At 41.6% G+C, this 21,593-nt stretch overlaps 1 protein-coding gene and 1 pseudogene across 3 annotated transcripts in view; both read left to right on the forward strand.

Annotated features, from left to right (window-relative positions):
* The first annotated feature begins 3,387 nt into the window (after nt 1-3,387).
* LOC100615363 (peptidyl-prolyl cis-trans isomerase FKBP3-like) lies at nt 3,388-5,706 on the forward strand (annotated as a pseudogene).
* A 2,590-nt stretch (nt 5,707-8,296) lies between these two features.
* Nucleotides 8,297-21,593, forward strand: part of ERO1B (endoplasmic reticulum oxidoreductase 1 beta) — a 66,905-nt gene continuing 53,608 nt past the window's right edge. The window contains 2 exon segments of one of the 3 annotated variants that reach the window (NM_001280454.1): nt 8,297-8,733; nt 20,466-20,585. In NM_001280454.1, the coding sequence (NP_001267383.1) occupies nt 8,632-8,733; nt 20,466-20,585 (222 nt within the window). In that variant the 5' untranslated portion in view covers nt 8,297-8,631. 3 annotated transcript variants of the gene reach the window in all.

Below are 21,593 nucleotides of genomic sequence, written 5' to 3' on the forward strand. Positions count from 1 at the left end.
TCTATGACCTTGATCCTTTCTACTTCCTGTGATGTTCATGGTATTAGCTGTCACTGTGATTTACCCTGGACCCTATGTGGAATGGAGTGGATAAGGAGAGTGGGCAGAAGTCAAGTGGTCCCAATATGCCTCACAATTCTGTGGTTATGTGAAGACTTTTTTTTTTTTTTTTTTTTGCATTATAGAAGTTATGTGGGGGGGTGGAAATTGGTAGAATTATGTTTCTAGTTTTTCCAATTATTTAGATTCCTCATCACATCATATATTAACTTCTAGCATAGTATCATGTTTGTTACAGAAAAGGTTTTATCCAAACTATATCACCATGTCAACTCCTTTAGAAATAGAATTAATTCTGATTCAAGTTTATCAGCTTTAATGCTCTTCAGTGAAAATACTTGAGAATGACACAGCTGAGTAAATATTAAAGAAAAACAAGGAATACTTAAGGTAGCATAACTAATAACAAGCCGCAGGCCCGACAAGTTCTTTGATTTTAACAACTTTTAATCCCTATTAATTGTCAAAAGACAAGGCGAAGAAATCCCCTCAGTAAAATTCAGAAATCTAATCACCAAGCCAAAATTCCCCTATAACTATGTCACAGATGGAAATCCAGTTTTAAGAAACTGGCATGGTCGGTTGTTAACACACCAGTACTATCTACAAACACAGTTGTTTAAACACAACAGATTGCCATTACTTAGCAGGTTCATTAATCACAATTCAGCTTGCTATTAGGAGAGAAAATTACTGGTGTTTTTTGTTTCCATCCCATTACCTTTCCTTTTATTTAGAGCCATTCATCAACAATTTCCTCCTTCATTAGAAGTCACAAGTTAACCAAGCCATACGGTCATCAAAGAAACACAATACAGTTGATGAGATCTTGAAAATGTAAATGCTTAGTGCAATTTTGTTAATTCACGACGTTTCTTAAGCATTACAGCAATCTATTCAAGATAATTCTCAAGCCTTTGCTTCAGAATCCATTAGCTATAGACATTTCAAGTACTTCTTGAGGCAAACTCCTGCTGTAATGGTTTCCAGCAATGGTCCTTCACCAGTCTGAGGAGTCTGTTACTCCCTCCATCTTTTTCATAGCCCCCAAATGCACCTCTGTTGTAAAAAAAAAAACTGTAATCCTTTGCTTTAATGGAAGACTGTCGGTTTCATTTTACTGCATTCTCCAGGAATATTCCTTTCTAACAAAGCCACTTCCCAGCCCTCCACAGGAAATGTTCAGGGGCCCCCACATTCAGGATTGGTTCTGAGATATTATCTCCTAAGATAAATTGAGATAGTAAACAATATCCAGTCAATGAACAAGTGTTTACTGACTATTGTTCTTAGGAACAGTAGCCACTAAAGAGAATACGATACAAATAGATAGAGTCTACTAAAACTTTGCACTCTAGATGGGCTATAATACGCATACACAGTACACAGAAAAGCTAACTCTAATACAGAGTGGCAGATTGTTGGTGCTACGTGAATACTGTGTGTAGGAACTGCCATAGGACTCCACTGATTCACTCTGGACACAGACATGAGACGATTAGCCATCCTTCCACAGAAAAGGGGAACATGGAGCGGGAAGAAGGGAAGGGAAGCATAGAAATAAAGAGATGAGGGGAATCACTTCTATTTGAGAGTAAAACAGAGTCCATCTGTAATAAATGTAAATCTGTTTTTGTTTTATTTTTTCTGTCCTTCTGGCTTCTCAACATCAATCTGTTTTTGTACACGGTGTCAGTGTGACTACATTTCCAATACAAATAAGGTTGATCTTGATCGAAACACTTTTTGAAGTGGCTTCGTTGTCTGGGGTAAATACCCAGGATTCGTCGTCTTGCGCCAGGAAGATTTAGGACAGGAACACACATGAGTTTAGGAGCAGAGGCTTAATAGGCAAAAGAAAGAGAAAGCAGAGTAGCTCTCTAGTGAGACAGAGGCTTCTGCAAGGAAAGACCGGTGGGTGATGGAATGCGCTGGATTTTATAGTTCGGCTTGAGGAGGCGGTGTCTGATTTACATAAGGCCCACAGATTGGACGGATCAGGTGTTACATTTACATAGTGGGCGGGGAAGGCTGGCTACCCCACCCTAATCTTATTATGCAAATGGATTTCCACTTAACCAGGCTATCTTGCCTGCTGCTTTCTGACAAAGAAAAGGGAAGATGGGGCCGCAAATTTGAAGATGTCTAGTCCCAGGTGGCTTTTTTCCTACCGGTATGCACCCCTGCAAGCTTCCGGCTTGATTGTCTATGTCTGCAGCTCGATTTTGCAGGATGCTCTTTGTTAGAAAATGATTTGGGGGCTGCTTTTTATTAAAAAGCAAAAAAAACCTTACTGAGTACTCCCATACCCTCACTATCTGCCTAAGTAGTTTCTTCTTAACTCCTCTGTCATTTTGACACTATCCGTTTGAAAAGGTGAAGCACACTGAGGTCATCCATGGTTGAGTCTGTTTGGCTTCGTTTCGTTTTGTTTAGTTTAGTTTTAGGCTTTCCGCGGCCTGAAGCCATGGTTTTTAGTTTCTGTCTCTAGTGATAAGCAGAAAAAAGGGACGAGGAAGGGGCTCATTAAAAGAAAAACTTAGCCGAATTAAATTTAAAAGAGTTTGAGCAATGAACGATTTGTGAATCTTGCAGCCCCCAGAATCACAGCAGATTCAGAGAGACTCCCGCGCAGCCACATCGTGGGAGATTTATGGACAGCAAAAGGAAACTGACCTACAGGAAATGGAAGTGAGGTACAGAAACAACTGGATTGGTTACAGCTTGGCGTTTGCCTTATTTTAACACGGTTCAAACAGTTGGCTACATTTCTTTGGCCAAAACTTAGTGACTGGCACAGGTGTGGGTCACCGTTGGTGTATACCTCCAGATGTATAGAAATACCTTTAGGCTGAAATTAAATATGTAAGGAAGCCGCTTGAGGCTAAACTTAATAGGCTTTAGTGGCTTAACCAGAAACAAAAACTAAGAGCCCATGACTGTATTCTCTGTCTCGGACACCCCTGCGACCCACTGTCATAATTGATCTTGGCCAAGTCAATTATATATTATCATTGCTTACAATGAGGGAATTGTGCTGATTGATATAGCTAGCCCTGATCCATCTCAGATTAGGAAATATAAGAGGCTCATAAATTCTTCCATTCAAAAAGTGTGGTCAGTTTTCGTGTAAGTCACTTCCAGGTAATTAGGTTCATCTAACCTCGGTGGTGATAGTAAATCATAAATTACATAAGCTACAATAGGCATACTGTTGCCGTTTCTGGTCAGCCAGTGTCCTGACGCATGCTTTTTGGTGTATCACAATCAAGACATCTGTGGGAACTGCGGCCGGCTGGCTCAGTGAGGCACAGGCAGTGGGGGAAGATGGCAGTGGCCGTTCCACTGCAGGCATGAACCCTGGAGCAGCTGCGCAGTAAGCACCTGCCCAAGAGGGACTTTATCAAGTTTCTGCAGGACCACAATTCAGATTCGTTTCTTGCAGAACATAAATTATTAGGAAACATTAAAAATGCGGGCAAGACAGCTAACAAGGACCATTTGGTTATAGCCTATAACCATCTTTTTGAAACTGAGTGTTTCAAGGGTATCAATACTGGAAGTGTTTGCAAGTGAAAAATGTGAAGCTTAATGAAGATAAACCCAAATAAACCCAAAGTCTGGAGAGACTCTGGCTGAGGGTCCACCAAAATATGCAAAATCTGTTCTAAAAACGTGAGATAAGGCCAGGCGCATTTGCTTATGCTTGTAATCCCAGCACTTTGGGAGGCCGAGGCGGGCGGATCACCTGAGGTCAGGAGTTCAAGACCAGCCTGACCCACATAGAGAAACCCTGTCTCTACTAAAAATACAAAATTTGCCAGGCAAGGTAGCACATGCCTGTTAATCCCAGCTACTCGGGAGGCTGAGGCAGGAGAATCGCTTGAACTCGGGAGGTGGAGGTTGCGGTGAGCTGAGATTACGCCACTACACTCCAGCCTGGGCAACAAGAGCGAAACTCCATCTCCCCCCCGCCCAAAAAAAGGAGATGAACAGCAGTGAATAACATCTCTCCTTTTTGGGAGATGGGGAGATGTTGTTCAAGGCTGGTATACAGGAACACTACAGGATGGGACTGTTTTTGATACTAATATTCAAACAAGTTCAAAAAAGAAAAATACCAATACCAAGCCTTTAAGTTTTAAGGTCAGAGTAGGCAAAGTTATCACAGGATGGGATGAAGCACAGTTGACTGGGTAAAGGAGAAAAGCCTCGATTGAAGAGTGAAGCAGAATGGGCTTATGGAAAGAAAGGGCAGCCTGATGCCAAAATTCCACTAAATACAAAGTTCGTTTCTGAAGTGGAATTAGTGGATGCTGATTGAAATAGCAGTGCTTCAGCTCTAAGGATATCAGCAACAGTGATAAAACTTGGCCTTAAAGAAACTTACGTAACTAACTAGAGTTTGTTACTATTGGAAGGGAAGAGTCACCTGGAAAATTCAGAGTTAAAACTTGTTTGAGATGGGCGGATCACGAAGTCAGGAGTTTGATGCCAGCCTCGCCAGCATGGTGAAACCCCATCTCTACTAAAAATACAACAAATTAGCTGGGCATGGTGGTGCGTGCCTATAATCCCAGCTACTCGGGAGGCTGAGATGGGAGAATCGCTTGAACCCAGGAGGCGGAGGTTGCAGTTAGCCAAGATTGCGCCATTGCACTCCAGCCTGGGTGACAGAGCAAGACTCCGTCTCGAGACAAAAAAAAAAAAAAAAACTTGTTTAACCTGATCCCAACTTTTCAGAAATGTAATCCCTTATAAATCCCTGAAGTCCAAAATGTTTTACACTACAACTGTGTAAAATACTGGTCAAGGAGAACTTTTTCCTTTTACCTCATGTTGTAAACTAAATGGCTGAATAAAAATATATCCACTTGGGGGGGGGCGTGGAAAGACATCTGTGATAATTTAATGAATGTGTGAATACAAGCTGAGGTAAAGGAAGTGAATTCGAATGGAGTACTCAATAAAAACTCAGCATCCTGAAGGAGACATCTGTTGCCTTTGTCTGACCAGCATCCCTTTCCCCCTATTAAAAATAGAAAGTTGTTTGAGGCCAGCCTGGCCAACATGGTGAAACCCCATCTCTTCTAAAAATACAAAAATTAGCCAGGTGTGGTGACACACTTCTGTAATCCCAGCTACCCTGGAGGCTGAGGCATGAGAATCGCTTGAATCTGGGAGGTGGAAGTTGCAGTGAGATGGCACCACTGCACTCCAGCCTGGGTGACAGAGTGAGACTCCGTTTCAAAAAAAAAAAAGAAAAAAGAAAAGAAAAAGAAAGTAGTAGTTTGTGCAACTACCTCTGGCTCATTTCTTGTGGTCTGTAGGACTGTGAATCAAGGTGCTCACATTCTACCTGCAAGCTAACCTCCAGAAAGAATGTGAATTTTGATAGGAGGGACAGAAGACTAAAAGCGATGGGAATTGATAAGTATAATGGCAATGCCCTAGAAGAGACTGTTCAATCATGAGTTGTACTCTAATTTAGAGTCCCTGAATTCTGTCCTGATGGACTTACCTTTCTAAAGGTGTGTGGTGAAATCTGCCTCAGTACTGTAAGCAATTTGACATTTTTTTCATTTGCTATTTCAAAAAAAAGTAGAGCTAGAGCTGATTTTTGTGGTGTGCAATCAAAGGGGTTTAGTGTATGCACTTTCTTCCTGTTTCAACTTCTAACCACAGCCTTAGGAATGGGAAGGTTCTAACTGAACATCATCTGCAGGAAGCATGGGTGATAGCACATCCCCAGGGCCTCTCACAATGCTGGTTTCAGTGTAGCTGATTTTAGGGAAAGCAGAGGTGAATCAGTCAGAATGAGAGAACAAAGAGGAGGGCTGCCTGTTCACAAGGGAACAACCCCGTCATACCACTCTTAACAATGAACACTAAAACAGATCACGACAGACACCACTCTAAGTGAGTCTTGGTATGCCCCTATCTCATGACAAACACCTGCTATTTCCAATTTCACTCACCAAGAAAAATCTCATTTGTCCCTAGAAGTTATGTGTAAGGCTTCTGAGCTGAAAACAAAAGCAAACGGGGAGGTTTATTGCTGTGACTTTCTGGATTAGGTAACTAAGAGGACAAAAGCTATCTGACCCCTGTCTGCATTAAAGTTCCCTGTCCACTTTGTCTCTCTCTCTTTCTTTTTTTTACTCCACCCCCGAACCCACTTTCTTCCTTTGTTCTTTAATAACAAATATTTCAAGCCTCTGGAAAGCCATGAATTCTGCCTTTGATATCCAGGCACTAGAGAGAGTCCTTAAAGAACCTGAGATTTTATAATAGGAAAATGTATAACCCACAATTTAAAAAAAGAAGTTTTGCATAACAAAATTCCAGGAAGTATGCGTTATTGACAACCTCAAATACAGCACAGACAAGGAATCTTTTAAAAAGTCTACCAAACTTCATAAAAAGTTTCTCTTATCAAAAGCACATTTATATGAAGGGAAGAAGGCAGTGAGCAGATAGATAGAAAGTATAGGTTTGGAAGAGAAAAGGAGACATGGAAAAGTAGCTGGAAAAATCAAGCAACAATTTTTTTTTTTGAGACAGAGTTTCGCTCTTGTTGCCCAGGCTGGAGTGCAATGGCGTGATCTCAGCTCACCGCAACCTCCGCCTCCTGAGTTCAAGCGATTCTCCTGTCTCAGCCTCCCAAGTAGCTGAGAGTACAGGCATGTGCTACCTTGCCTGGCTAATTTTGTATTTTTAGTAGAGACAGGGTTTCTCCACGTTGGTCAGGCTGGTCTCGAACTCCCGACCTCAGGTGATCTGCTCGTCTCAGCCTCCCAAAGTGCTGGGATTACAGGTGTGAGCCACCACACCCAGCCAATTTTTTTTTTGCTTTTAAGCTAGGGAAGATCTGGACAGCTTGGAGGCAGAAGGGAAAGAGTTGCTGGAGGGGAAAAGGACAGGCAGGACTGGCTTCATGGGCATGTGACCTATGCAGTCAGCCACCCCAGGACCCTGCATTTGGTTTAATGCTCTGCTGGTTCTGAAAGGTATAAACCACTGTGTGGTAGGCTGATTAATGACCCTCTATTTATAAATCCTCATCCTAATCTCTGGAACCTGTGAATATGTTATCCTATATGGCAAAAGGGACTGTGCAGATGTGATCAAGTTGAGGATTTTGAGATAGGATGGTCTGTAACCAATGTAATCACAAGGGTCCTTATACAAGAGAGACAGAAGAGTTAGGGTCACAAGAGAAGGCATGTGACGAGGGAAGCAGAGAGAGTGAAGGAGATGTGAAAGCATGAGGTAAGGAATGCAGGTGGCCTCTGGAAGCTGGAAAAGGTAAGGAAACACATTGTCCCTGAGAGCCTCCAAAAGGAACACAGCCCTACAGGTCCATTTTGGACTCCTGATCTCCAGTACTATAAGGTAATAAATTTCTTTTGTTGTATGCAACTAAATGTGTGATAGTTTCTTACAGCATCAATGAAAAACTAATACATGCTACATAAACACAAGGGAGATGTATTACTCGTTTTGTAGAAATCAAAGACATTAATAAAACTAATAGCAGTTACCATTTATTGAGTGCTTCCTAGGTGCTAGGCACTATACTCAGCTCTTTCTGTATCTAATCTTATGTAGCCCTAGAACAAGATATGAGGTGGGAATTAAGGCCCAATAACTAGCTAGAATGTTTTAGAGTTGGGATCTGCGCCCAATCTATGTCACTCTAAGTTTTTTTTGTTTTACCCCATCCCCATATTTCATCATAAGCCTTTGGGTTTGTCTTCATTCTTTAGCATGCGTTATACTCGCACGTGTCAACCTAGGAGTCGGGCTGGGGCGGGGCAGGAGATGACATCCACATGTAGGGTGCATGAAATTAAAAAAGAGCCGAAGCCACCTCTACAAGTCACAGGTAGCTTACATAGGCACCCACAGCAGATGTGAGGCTACAGAAAAATGAATGAGACAAAGAATACGCTTCAGACCGAAAGTCAAAGATCCCGCACCGTCCGTTCCTAACTCGCCCGCGTACTGGGTGAATCCTAGAGCCTGGCGTCTGGGAGGACTCCAGGAGCGACAGCAGGGACCGACGCAGAGAGGTCCTCAGCCTGGTTTCCCGAAGAAGAGGTCGCCCCGCTTCCCCCGCCCGCACCTCCCGGTGTTTTGGAGGCCCGCGTGGTCCCGCCTCATTGGCCGCCGTGGAGCCCGAGGCCTCGGGGAGGCGGGGCGGCCTTCGCAGTTGTAGTTCCCGAGTCCTCTCGTTCAGCGGCTCCGCCTTCCTGCCGCGGCGCCTAGGCGACCGCCCAGGACCACAACTCCCACAAGGCCCCTCGCTTGAGGGGGGCGTGGCCGAGGAGCCAAGCGAGCCGGGGGCGGGGCCGCCTGGGGGATGAAGTGGGGGCGCTCACCTTTCCTGCCTCACTCGCAGCTGCCGGGTGTTGGGGAAAGAGTCGCCTGCCTCCGGACCGGAGTGCAGACCTCTGACCCTGGAGTCGCTCGGCCGCTGGGAACCGTCCCCTTGGGTCGTCGCCTGGGCCGCCCGTCGTTCCCCGGCCCCGAGGGGTCCGGCTGGCCGCGGTGTGGGGAGAGGTCAGCATGAGCCAAGGGGTCCGCCGGGCAGGCGCTGGGCAGGGGGTAGCGGCCGCGGTGCAGCTGCTGGTCACCCTGAGCTTCCTGCGGAGCGTCGTCGAGGCGCAGGTAAGCCCGAGTGATAGCGGGCCGGGAACCCCCGGCCGAACACCCGCGGCCGCTACACACGGGCCGCGGCCGTGACGCGGGGAGGGCCGGGCAGGGCCGGGCCAGAAAAGAGGTGATTTCTGGCGAGCAGAAAACCCGGGGAGCAGAGACCTGACCGTCCAGTGCGGGAAACATCTGCGAACCGCCCGCAGGGTGGGGGGACGGCGACACGCCGGGTAATGGCAGTCAAAAGAGGAAGATGGTGACGGTCCCCCTGAGCTGTTTTCGTTTTTTCCTCTCGGATGTTTTAAGCGGCTGGGAGTGTGGCGGGAGATGGGACGGGCATGAACCACCTCGGCTGTCTTGCGAAGGGAGCGAGCGCCCAGAGAAACGGTGACGTCCTTCTCTTCAGGAGTTAGGGAGGGAGACTGAGAGTTGGGGGCACTCCGCAGACCCCCGAGGCCCCGCCAGGCGCAGGGGATTGGGAGGGGGCAAGACTTCACTCGAACTGTCGGACTAGAGCTTTCTGGGCTTTTACTCTTCCTCGAGCACCTTCCCTTGCTCAAGATTGCTTTATTTTTACCCAGCTGAGCTGAGTCTGCCAAGTGGCATCGCCAGGTAAGTCCCAATACGAGACTGGGGGGGTCTGAGTCTGGCGTTGTGGCTCGTGGATGGAGGCTCTGGCTCTGGCAGTCGTGAGGTGCTGGCTGGTTGTTGATGTGAAGCGATGATTACAAGTGTTCTCAGTGTGCTAGAAATCTGAGGCTTAGCTGACCAGATCCTTTCGCCTTCAGAGAGGTGTTTGCTTCTATTCAGTAGAATTTGAATTGATTGCCAGGTGCTGCTGCCTGTTGTCTGCACCTGCTGCAAGGAGGCAGCACTGCTGAGGGCCAAAAAAAATAAAACGAAGGTCTCAGGTGGCCTGATGATGAGGGGAGATGTCATTTGAAGCAATTAGTGCTCATCTAAGAAAAATTGAAGGTGACTCTGAGTGTAACCGTGAAAACATGTTTTTCTGAATTCAGTCACTTTATTTCATGGTTTTATGGTGCCCTGCACTAAATCCCAGAGTGCCTGAATAGTCCGTTTGTGTCTGTGTTTGAACCATAAAAATAAAAGGGGCAAATTTTTGGTATTGGGGAACATGTTAAAATGCAGATTCTCTGGCCCTACCTCCAGATGTATTGATTGGATCTGGAATGTGGCCCAGATATCAGCATTTTAAACAAACATTGCAAGTACAGTATAACTGTAGCAAAGTTATCTTTTGACTACCTCTTGGACCTCACTTGGAAAACACTGAGATAGAATAGATAGTGGTAATCTGGGCAGACTTACTAAAGTAAATTTTCCAAATTGTCTTTGGCAAAATTATTTTCTAGTCACTAGTTGAGTGTTTCTGAGTGAAATTTACAATTCGATATTTTTCTGAAATGAGAGTTCCCATTTTCTCTTTTTATATGGCACATATTAATTTATGCTTATCTGTCTAGAAGCTTCATTTTAAATTTTTTTCATTTGCCACTAATTATGTGTAATTAATGTTTTATAATTTCGCCTGTATTTTAAAAATCCTTGTGTAGAGATGGGGACTATGTTATTAGGCTGATCTTCAACTCCTGGCCTCCAGCGAGCCTCTTACTTTGGCTTCCCAGGTGCTGGGATTACAGGTGTGAGCCACTGTGCCTGGCCTGCCCCTGCACTTTTAATTTCATTATATCCAAATGAATATAAATATAGTTCAACAGTTAAAGATTTGTGAATATTTGAAGTAGCATTGTGCCAAACAGTCTTCCAAGTGAATATATTTGGTTTTTGTTGCCAGCAGTACTTTCTTTCTTTTTTTTTTTTTTTGAGATAGTGTCTCACTCTGTTGGCCAGGCTGGAGTGCAATGGCATGTGTTGGCTCACTGCAACCTCTGCCCCACGGGTTCAAGCAATTCTCTCTGCCTCAGCTTCCCAAATAGCTGGGATTACAGGTGCTTGTCACCGTGCCTGGCTAATTTTTATGTTTTTTTTTTTTTTTTTTCCAGTAGACAGGGTTTTGCCATGTTGGCAGGGCTGGTCTTGAACTCCTGACCTAAGGTGATCCGCCTGCCTCGGCCTCCCAAAGTGCTGGGATTACAGGCGTAAGCCACCACACCCAGGCCGCCAGCAGTACTTTCTACTGTGCTGTTTTTTTTTTTTTTTTTTTTGAGACGGAGTCTCGCTCTGTGTCACCCAGACTGGAGTGCGGTGGCGCCATCTTGGCTCACTGCAGCCTCCACCTCCTGGGTTCAAGTGATTCTTCTGTCTCAGCCTCCCGAGTAACTGGGACTATAGGTGTGTGCCACCACACATGGCTGATTTTGTATTTTTTAGTAGAGATGGGGTTTCACCATGTTGGCCAGGCTGGTCTCGAACTCCTGACCATAGGTAATCCACCCGCCTTGGCCTCCCAAAGTGCTGGGATTACAGGCGTGAGCCACTGTGCCTGGCCTGATCATCTTTTAGATAGTACTTTAATCTATAACATGGTTACACGTACATTATCCCATTTTATTTGATACATCTCTCCGAAGTGGGACCATTGAAGTAATTGAAGTTCAAAGAACTTAAATGTCTTAATTGAATGAGTGACTTTACAGTGGAGCCCTAATGTGGAACCCTTTCTGGTCTATACAGTATGTTGGTATTTTCAGTCCTCTCTAGTATAGAAAAGGAGAAGGAAAATAGGAAAATCAAAATAGGAATTCAGCCAGTTCTTTGACTTCATCCATATAATAAATTGGTAGAAAACTGATAAAGGGAAGAATTAGAATTTTTGAAAACTACCTCTATTCACAAGAAATCAAAGTCATTTAAGGAGATACATATTTTAAATGTTTTCTCCTTCCAAAATAAAAGCAGAAAAATATTTTTGAACACACAAAATGATATGTGTTTGTATATCTCATGCCCCATTATCGTATAAATGAAATGTAAATATACTTTGGTAAAGCACTGGAAACTAAAGGCATAGTGCATACAAGTGATATGACAATCTTCCTTTAAAAAGTAATTTCAATTAGATATGTATAAGTTTTTCTAAATGCATTTCTGAGGTGGCATAAAATTGAGTAATACACAGAGCCCCTCAATATATGAAAAGCCAGAAACTTAGAACTCAAACAGTGCTATACCAGTCTGTTACTCTGAGGGCTTCTCCTAAACCCTAAAGATCTTGAGCTACTTTAACAGTTGCATGGAGTGGAGTGGGCAAGAAATAACCCCGTGGCTGCCCAGTGAGAGGAAACTAATAGGAGGCTCCACCATAATTCATTTCTCGTATACCCTTATATTGAGGATGTAGCTGTTTGGAGCCTGGACTTCAAACAATTACATCCTCAGTATAAGGGTAAACGAGAAATGAAACCCGTTCTAAGTAAGGGGAATAAAAGAAACTTGCTGGGAGAAGCAGGGAAGAAACTTTGAGAATTTGTAACCATGAGACAGTCCTCACACAGGTTCGCAAGCCAAATATTTATTCTGGGAAAATTCATAGCAGTCCCAAATTTGTGTGCCCTGGGTTTCCAATAAAAGCAAATATCCATCACCTCTGGAGGAATTTATTTTCAACTCAAACCTTGAAAAATTATTGAAGATAAAGTGCCAAGGAGAATAAACAGCTAGCAGTAAAATATCACAAAACACCCAAGGAAACAGGGCACCATGAATCGGATATTAGACACAGACAACAGAAACAAACACATAATGACCTTAGGTTCTGAAATTATCAGATAGATAATTTAATATCACTATGTTTAATGTGTTCAAATAAAAAGAAACTTGAAGTATAAAAGGGAAAAAAGATTTTAAAGAGTGGCCAAAAAGATTTTAATAATAATGAATTAGAAGTTCTAGAACTGAAATTTAAAACTCGATGGATGGATTAAATAGCTGATCATATCCAGCTGAAGAAATGATTATTGAATTAGACAACCATTTCTTGTCTTTTTTCTTTCTCCTTAATCCTCCATCACCTTTTCATCTATCCTTACTCTCAGTTCATACCTTACTAAAATTGGAGCAATCAGAAGAGAAATTCCATAGAGTAACCCACATCTATCCATTTACTAGTCTCTGTACCCACATATTTTGACTTCCTATTGGTTACCATTGATGAACTGTGTGCTTTTATCAAAGGCAGCCCCTTCACTTGTATGTTAGGTCTCATTCCTTGTATGCCGCTCACGGACATGGCGCCAGTAATCTTCTCTTTTTTTCCTGGATCATCAGTTTTTCCTTCCCAAATGGAATTTTACTGTCATCATGTATTAGTCCATTCTTTTTTTTTTTTTTTTTTTTTTTTTTCCTGGAGTAGAGTCTCGCTCTGTCACCCAGGCTGGAGAGCAGTGGCTCGATCTCAGTTCACTGCAACCTCTGTCTCCCAGGCTCAAGCAATTCTTATGCCTCAGCCTCCCAAGTAGCTGGGATTACAAGCTCCTGCCACAACGCCCAGCTAATTTTTGTATTTTTAGTAGAGATGGGGTTTTGCCATGTTGGCCAGGCTGGTCTCAAATTCCTGACCTCAAGTGATCTGCCTGCCTTGGCCTCCCAAAGTGCTGGGATTACAGGCGTGAGCCACTGTGCCTGGCTTAGTCCATTCTTGTATTGCTGTAAAGAACTGCCTGAGACTGGGTAATTTTTAAAGAAAAGAGATTTAATTGACTCACAGCTGTACAGGAAGCATGGCTGGCGAGGCCTCAGGAAACTTACAATCAGGGAAGTGCTGCACACTTTTAAACAACCAGATCTCATGAGAACTCACGATCAGGAGAACAGCAAGGGAGAAGTCTGCCCCCATGATTCAAACACCTCCCACCAGGCCCCTCCCCAACACTGGGGATTATAATTTGACATGAGATTTGAGTGAAGAGATAAAGCCAGACTATACATCATAAAACATGCTGCTAATTCTACTGTTTTAAAGTTATCTTTTGATCCACATATTCCTTCTGCCTTTGCCTATTTTTTCTGTTCCCTCTAGAAAATTCAAGAGTTAGATTTAATTTATTCTTCCTTTGCTGGTTCTTCTATTTTTCAACCCATTCTAATCAGACTTTTGCTCCTACCGCACCTCTGAAACTGCTCTTGGCAAGGTCACCAATGTCCTCCTTGTTGCTAAGGCCAATGGTTTGTTCTTAAACCTCAGCTTTACCTGTTGGCGGCATTTTTTCACAACTCATCACTCACTCTCCTTAAAATAATTTTTATTCTGACATCCTGGATACTAAACTTTTCTGATTGTCTTCCTGTCTAGTGGACCAGTCTGTCTTAGCATTCTTTCTTTGTTCCTCCCCTGCCCTTGACCGCTAATCATTTGAACCTCAGGGTTCAAATCTTGTACTCTTTCTTCTCTTTATCTTAGTCATCTCTTCTGGTCTCTTAGCTTTAAATACCAAATGTACAGTGGACTCTCCGTGTTAGTCTCCAAGACTAGGATTCTCAGCTTTAGATCTATGTATCCAACTTCTTTTTGGACATCTCCACTTGGAGGATTAATAGATATCGCAAACTTGATATAGAAACCACATTTCTGATCTTTTCCCCCAAATCTGCTTTTTCCACAGTCTTCCCCCCTTATACATAAGCTCCAGCCAAATTGGCCTGCCTGTTATTCTTAAACATGGCAGATACATTCTTGCCTGAAAGCCTTCGTGCTGTTTCTTCTACCTAGCACACACTTTTCTCGTGTATTCATATGATTCACTCTGTTAGATTTCTGCTAAAGTGTCACTTTATCTGACATCTCTTGTCTTAAATGTCCCTGACCATACAAATATAAAAGAGAAACCTTCTATCCTCACCAAATTCCTCTCACCCTTTGCTTAAAACTCCCCATTGGCTTCCTGTGTCACATGGTGTCATCCAAAAATATATTTGGTCTTTATTTCTGATTGCTGACATAGAGCCCTTTAAAACCCTTGGAATTTGAGTCATAGGAGTGCCTTTTGTTACTCGTAATGAGCCCCTTTCAATCACACTTGTGTTTATAGTAATGAAATGACTTAAGACGGGGACCCTACATAGCCTCAGGATTGGGGGCTGGTCACCACAAAGACCCAAGTGATTAGAAAGTTGAAACTTTTGGCCCCACCAATCTGCAGGAAGGGGAGAGGTGGGTGCTGGAGATTTAGCTCTGTAAGAACTCTTGAACAACTAGATTTGATGAGCTTCTGGGTTGGGGAATACATTGACTTATTGGGAGGGTGGCATGTTGAGAGAGGGCACGGAGGCTCTGCACATCCCTCTGCCTTAGTAGCTTGCCCAATGCATCTCTTCCATTTAGTTGTTACTGAGTTGTATCCTTTATAATTGGTAACTGTAAGTAAAGTGTCTTTCTGAGTTCTGTGAGCCATTCTGGCAAATTATCAAACCTGCAGTGGAAGTGCTACGAACCCACAATTGATAGCCAGTCAGAAGAACAAGTGGCTCAGGACCTGAGATTTGTGTCAGGAGCGGGGCCATCTTGTGGGACTCAGCCCTTAATTTGTAGGTCTGCACTGATGGTGGATAGTGTCAGAATTGAATTGTTGGACACCACCCAGTTGGTCTCAGTTGGAGAATTGGTTGGTGTGAGAAAATAACTCAGATCCAGTAAAAGCTAAAATCTTATAGTGGTCTAATTCTCCTTCTTGCCTATTGCATAGTCCTCCTTATTCCTCAAAAACACAGGGCAAGCTTACTGCATTAGGATCTTTGCACTCACTCCCAATGCCTGGAATGCTGTCCCCCCAGATACCTGCATGTCTTGCTCCTTGCCAAAATTTCATGACACCTTCTGTAACTGTCCTATTTTAAATGGTTAGCAGCCCCAGTTCTGCAATCTGTTTCCAGTCCTTAGTTTTCTTCTATATCACTTTATTACCATCTGACATTCTGTACTTTGTTCATTCATTTTGCACCCCCTTTTCCCTATGAGAATGTAAACTCCTTGAGGGCAGAGATTTTTGTCTGTTTTTTTTTCTTCTAATTTTATATCCCCAGCACTTAAAGCAGTGCAAATCTTATGTTGGGCCTCAGTAAGTAGGCTGAATTAATGAATAAGTGAATGGAAGACAGATGCAAATAAATTATTCAGAATGAAATCTAAAGAGACAATGGGATAATAAATATTAAAGAGAACTTAAGATACCTGGAGAATAGAGTGAGAATGTCTAATACATCTAATTGAAGTTCTAAAAGAATATAATAGAATAGGGAAGAAGCAGTATTGATTTCTGCAGATGAGTATGAAGAAAATAACAGAAAAGTGAATCAAAGATATAAATAGACATTTTACACAAGAAGAAATATAAATGTGTCATAAAACATATGAACATTGTACCTTCTTAGTGCAAATAAGAAAAAAGCTAACCTTTCATGCTAACTAGATTGGCAAAAATTAAAGCGTAGATTAATATTAAATATTGATGAGGATATGGGCTGGCACAGTGGCTCACACCTGCAATCCCAGCACTTTGGGAGGCTGAGGCAGGCAGATCACTGGAGGCCAGGAGTTTGAGACCAGCCTGGCCAACATGGTGAAACCCTGTCTCTACTGAAAATACAAAAATTAGCTGGGCATGGTGGCATGTGCCTGTAGTCCCAGCTACTCGGGAGGCTGAGGCACGAGAATCACTTGAACCCAGGAAGCGGAGATTTCAGTGAGCCAAGACTGTGACCCTGCACTCTTGCTTGGGTGACAGAGTGAGACTCTGTCTCAAAAAAAAAAAAAAAAAAAAAAAAGACGATATGGCTCAATAGTAACTCCCATTCATTGTTGGGGGGCTGGTAAATTGGTAAAACTGTTTTGGAAATTATTTTGCCATTTCCTGAAAAAGCTGAACATATACTTTCAGCAGTTCCATTCCTAAGCATATAATCTGGAGAAACTCTTTTTTTTTTTTTTTCTTTTGAGACAAGGTCTCGCTCTTTTCCCCAAGCTGGAGTGCAGTGGTGTGATTTTGGCTCACTACAACCTTGACCCCCTGAGTTCAGGTGATCCTCCCATCTCAGCCTCTTGAGTAGCTGGGACTACAGATGCTCACCACCAGACCTGGCTAATTTTTGTACTTTTGTAGAGACAGGGTTTTGCCATGTTGCCTAGGCTGGACTCAATTCTCCTGTGTCCGCCTCCCAAAGTGCTAGGATTACAGGTGTGAGTCATTGTGCCTGGCCCAACCTGGAGAAACTCTTGCATGTGTTTTTACACCAGAATATGTGTCCAGAAACATTTGTGTAGCAATGTTCTTTAGCCAAATCTGAAAACAATCTAAATTTGGATTGTGGCAATTTTCTATTGCTGTTGTGACAAATTGCCACAAATATAATGACTTAAAAACAACATAAATTTATTATGCTGTAGTTCTGGGGGCCAGAATTCTGAAAATGGGATTTACAGGGTTAAAATCAAGATGTCAGCAAGGTTGCATTTCCTTCTGGAGGCTCCTTTTCAAGCTTCTAGGTATTGTCGTGATTTTTGGCTTATGACCTCTTTATTCCTTCATCTTCAGAGCCAGCAGTATAGCATCTTCCAGTCTCTCTCTGACTCTGGCACTCCCGCCTTCCTCTCTCATAAAGCACTTTGTAACTACACTCGTCTCACCTGAATAATCCAGTATACTCTTTCCATCTCAAGATCCTCAAATTAATCACATCTTTGAAGTCCCCTTTGCCATGCAAAAATAATATATTTGCTTATTTCAGGAATTAGGGACATCTTGGGGGTGGGGCATTCTGTCTACTGTATGCATCGACAGTAGAATGGATAAATTATGATATTCTAATAAAATGTAACACTTGCAACAGGGAAAATGAATGAGGTGCTACAAACCTCATCATCATAGATGCCATAATAAAGTGTTAACAAAAGAGGCACATCACAGAAAAATTCACACATTAGATTCCATTAATATTAAAGTTCAAAAATGGGGGAAAAAACCTCAAGCATATAGTTTAGGGATGCGTTACCAGAAAAGGAAAAATTGATAACAAAAACAAGATTTATTTCTACCTTTAGGGAGAGGGAGGTAGATGTAATTAAAGAGGAGCTTAAAGGATACTGGCAGTATTTATTTTTATTTTTTATTTTTTTCCTAAGATTCAGGGGGTACATGTGCAGATTTGTTACATGGGTATAGGGAATTTTTCAGCTCTTGTCCCCCTCTCTCCTCACCTTTTGGGGTCCCCAATGTTGTTTCCTTCCTTATGTTCATGTATACTCAGTGTTAGCTCCCACTTACAAGTGAGAACATGCAGTATTTGATTTTCTGCTTTTGCATTAATTCACTTAGGATAATGGCCTCCAGCTGCATCCATGTTGCTGCAAAGGACATGATTTCATTTTTTTAAAATGGCTACTTAGTATTCCGTGGTCTACATGGACCACATTTTCTTTATTCCATCCACCGTTGATGGGCACTTGACTACGTGATGATTGCATGACTTCAGTACTGTGAATAGTGCCGTGATAAACGTTCAAGTGCAGGTGTCTTTTTGATATAATGATTTCCTTTGGGTAGATAGATACCCGGTAGTGGGATTGCAGGGTCAAATGATGGTTCTACTTTTAGTTCTTTGATAAATCTCCATATTGTTTTTCATAGGTGTTGAACTAATTTGCATTCCCACTAACAGTGTATAAGCATTCCCTTTTTTCCACATCCTTGCCAACATCTGTTTTTTTGTTTTACTTTTTAATATGACACTGGCAGTATTTAAAAAGTTTTTGGTGATACACAGGTTTCTGTCTCAGTAGTCTTTTAAAGGTTACAAATATGTACATGGCAACTTTGTTAACCCATCCCCTACCACAATTAAAATGTTTTAAAGAAATAAAATATGGTGCTTTATAAACTAAAAGTCAACAATTTAAGAAAAATTTATAAGAAAGAACAAAAAAACTCAAGCATATTGTTTAGGGATGCATTACCAGAAAAGGAAAAAATGATAACAAAACAAAAACAGGATTTATTTCTACCTTTAGGGAGAGGGAGGTAGATGTAATTAAAGAGGAGCTTAAAGGATACTGGCAGTATTTATTTTGTTATTTAATTTTATATATATGTATTATATATAAAGAACAATCACTAGATAAAATATTTTTAAAACCTAGAGAGCTTTTTGGTTTGTATTTTTTTCCTATTTAGGGGCTATGATTTGAAGTCTTTACAAACATATTTCAGACTGGCTGGGGAGGAAGGAAAAAATAGAACTCGCAGTCTTGTAAGTAGTAAGTGAGAGCAATGGAACGAAATTTGGGAGTTAGTGACAGGATCCTAGTGAGTCGGACAGCAAAGTAAATGTAACTCTAGAGCCAAAATTCTTGGTAACGATCACTTATCTCAAGATAATATAGCCCTAACTCTGTTGAAGGGAGTCTGGGGACACATTTATACTTCTAGGGAGAGAGAATGAGAATGAAACAGCTTGCAAGGACTGGTTTCCATTTTCTTATCATTACTTGCATATATTCCTCCTATGGACCATATAAATAACCTTTAACAGGCTGAGACCCATTTTTTGTTTTTTGAAAATTTTGGTTGTAAGTTCATATGCAGTTGCAAGAAATAACACAGAAATCCCATATACTCTTTATCTATTTATCCCAATGGTAACATCCTGTAAACATGTAGTACAGTGTTATAATTGGGACATTGACAGTGATAGAATCTACTGATCTTGTTCAGATTCTCCCAGTTTTACTTGTTTTGTTTGTATGTGTATGTATTAGTTCCATATAATTTTATCACATACATAGGTTCATGTGTTCACCATCACAGTCAAAATACTGAACAGTTTTGTCACCACAAATATTCCTTCTGTTGCCCTTTTATAACCACACTATTTCCTTCCTACCCTACCTACCCCACCGTCCATCCCCTACCCCAGTCCCTAATCTCTGGCAACAAATAATATGCTTTCCATTTCTAAAATTTTTTCATTTAAAAAGTGTTCTGTAAATGGAATCATATAGTGTGTAACCTTTTGGCTTGGCTTTTTCATTCAGGATAGTTCCTGGAAGATAAATCCAGGTTGTGCATGTCAGTCAATGAGTTCCATTTTTAATTTAGCCAAAGATTGTTTTATGGAATTTTGGGACTCTAAATTCACTTTGTAAATACCAATTTCTCTTCTTGGATTAGCAAATAATCTTTGAATAGTGGATAAGATTGTAGATTTTAAAGTCTGATAGATTGGGAATAAGTTCCATTTCTACTTTGGAAAAATTACTATAAGGTTGCTAAACCTTAATTTCCTTATATGTAATATGAAGATTATAATACCTCATTCACGAAATACTTTTAAAGAGGAAATGAGATAATATAAAGCTCTTAATACTGTGCCTGTCATGTAAGTGTTCCATAAATGGCCACCTAAAGGAAAGATAAAAGACATGGGTTACTACAGCAATATTATTACAGTCTGTAACTTCTAGGTTAGTTTGGGAAGATATTGCTTTGGTATTCCAGTGGCCACTTGGATTTCATATATGTTTAAGTAGAGGAAGGAGAATTCAATACTCTTCAAGTGCTAAAGAAAAATGTTCTTCCAAATGGGTATAGCTGATCTTTGTATTGTTTTTTATTTCATTGACCACAGTAAAAAGTAAGTTGACTGCTTTAATGTTATATCTTAATCAGCAAGTACTGGCTAACTTGAATGAATAAATTACATTTTTATATAATAGCGTAGATTTGTTAAGGTTGAAACATCAGTAGTTTACATATTTTAAATTATATAAATTCTAGGTCACTGGAGTTCTGGATGATTGCTTGTGTGATATTGACAGCATTGATAACTTCAATACCTACAAAATCTTCCCCAAAATAAAAAAATTGCAAGAGAGAGACTATTTTCGTTATTATAAGGTAAGGTTGTAATTTTTAATTCTGTTGATATCAAAGGTTTATATGTGACCTTTATGATCCTTTTGAAAGCCCATTTCAGTTCCTCTCAGCACCTTGTGTATATCTTTCATCACTGAATTTATTATGTATTGCAGTGGAAACCTATTGATCTTTTTAAACAGTACAAATCTTAGTCCCCTTCCTTTGTATGGGGAGTTCCTCATTTTTCAGTTTTGGTTTTTAGGCAGAGACTACTGTCTCTATAGAAGCTGAAAATGCCACAGACTTATTTTGTCAGCCTCTCTTATAACATAGTTCTGCCATCTGGACACACCTACTCAGCCTTTGAGTTGTGCTGATGTCAGTGTGCTAGCATTGTTAGTGGAAAGGACCACAGCAGCATCTTTGTTGGACCTCTTTCTGAGAGGGCTGGCAAAATAGGCTGAGGCTTCAAGTAGACCACTACCGACAGTGATGCTCCAGAATTGGTTCTTAAATCTAGTAATAGTCTACTCTAGACCTTTACAAAATAACCGGTGATAGTTTAAAGGCAGCAGCAATCTTTAAATATAGCAGTAAGGCAATATTCAAAAGAACAGTGTTTTAAATTTTAGAACAACATTTTATTTTATTTTATTTTTTATTCTTACTATTTTTGAGATGAAGTCTCGCTCTGTCACCCAGGCTGGAGTGCAGTGGCACAATCTCAGCTCACTGCAACCTCCGCCTCCTGGCTTCAAGCGATTCTTCTGCCTCAGCCTTCTGAGTAGCTGGGATTACAGGCGCCCGCCACCACAGCCGGCTAGTTTTTGTATTTTTAGTAGAGACTGGGTTTTGCCATATTAGCCAGGCTGGTCTCAAACTCCTGATTTCAGGTGATCCACCTGCCTCAGCCTCCCAAAGTGCTGGGATTACAGGTGTGAGTCACTGCACCCGGCCTAAATATATGTATTTTATTATTTAATAATATATATATGTTTTTGTTTTTGCTTTTATTTTTTCTCTTGAGACAGAGTCTCACTCTGTCCC

This window comes from Pan troglodytes, chromosome 1 (assembly GCF_028858775.2).
Source record: "Pan troglodytes isolate AG18354 chromosome 1, NHGRI_mPanTro3-v2.0_pri, whole genome shotgun sequence".
Taxonomy (NCBI): Eukaryota; Metazoa; Chordata; class Mammalia; order Primates; family Hominidae; genus Pan; species Pan troglodytes.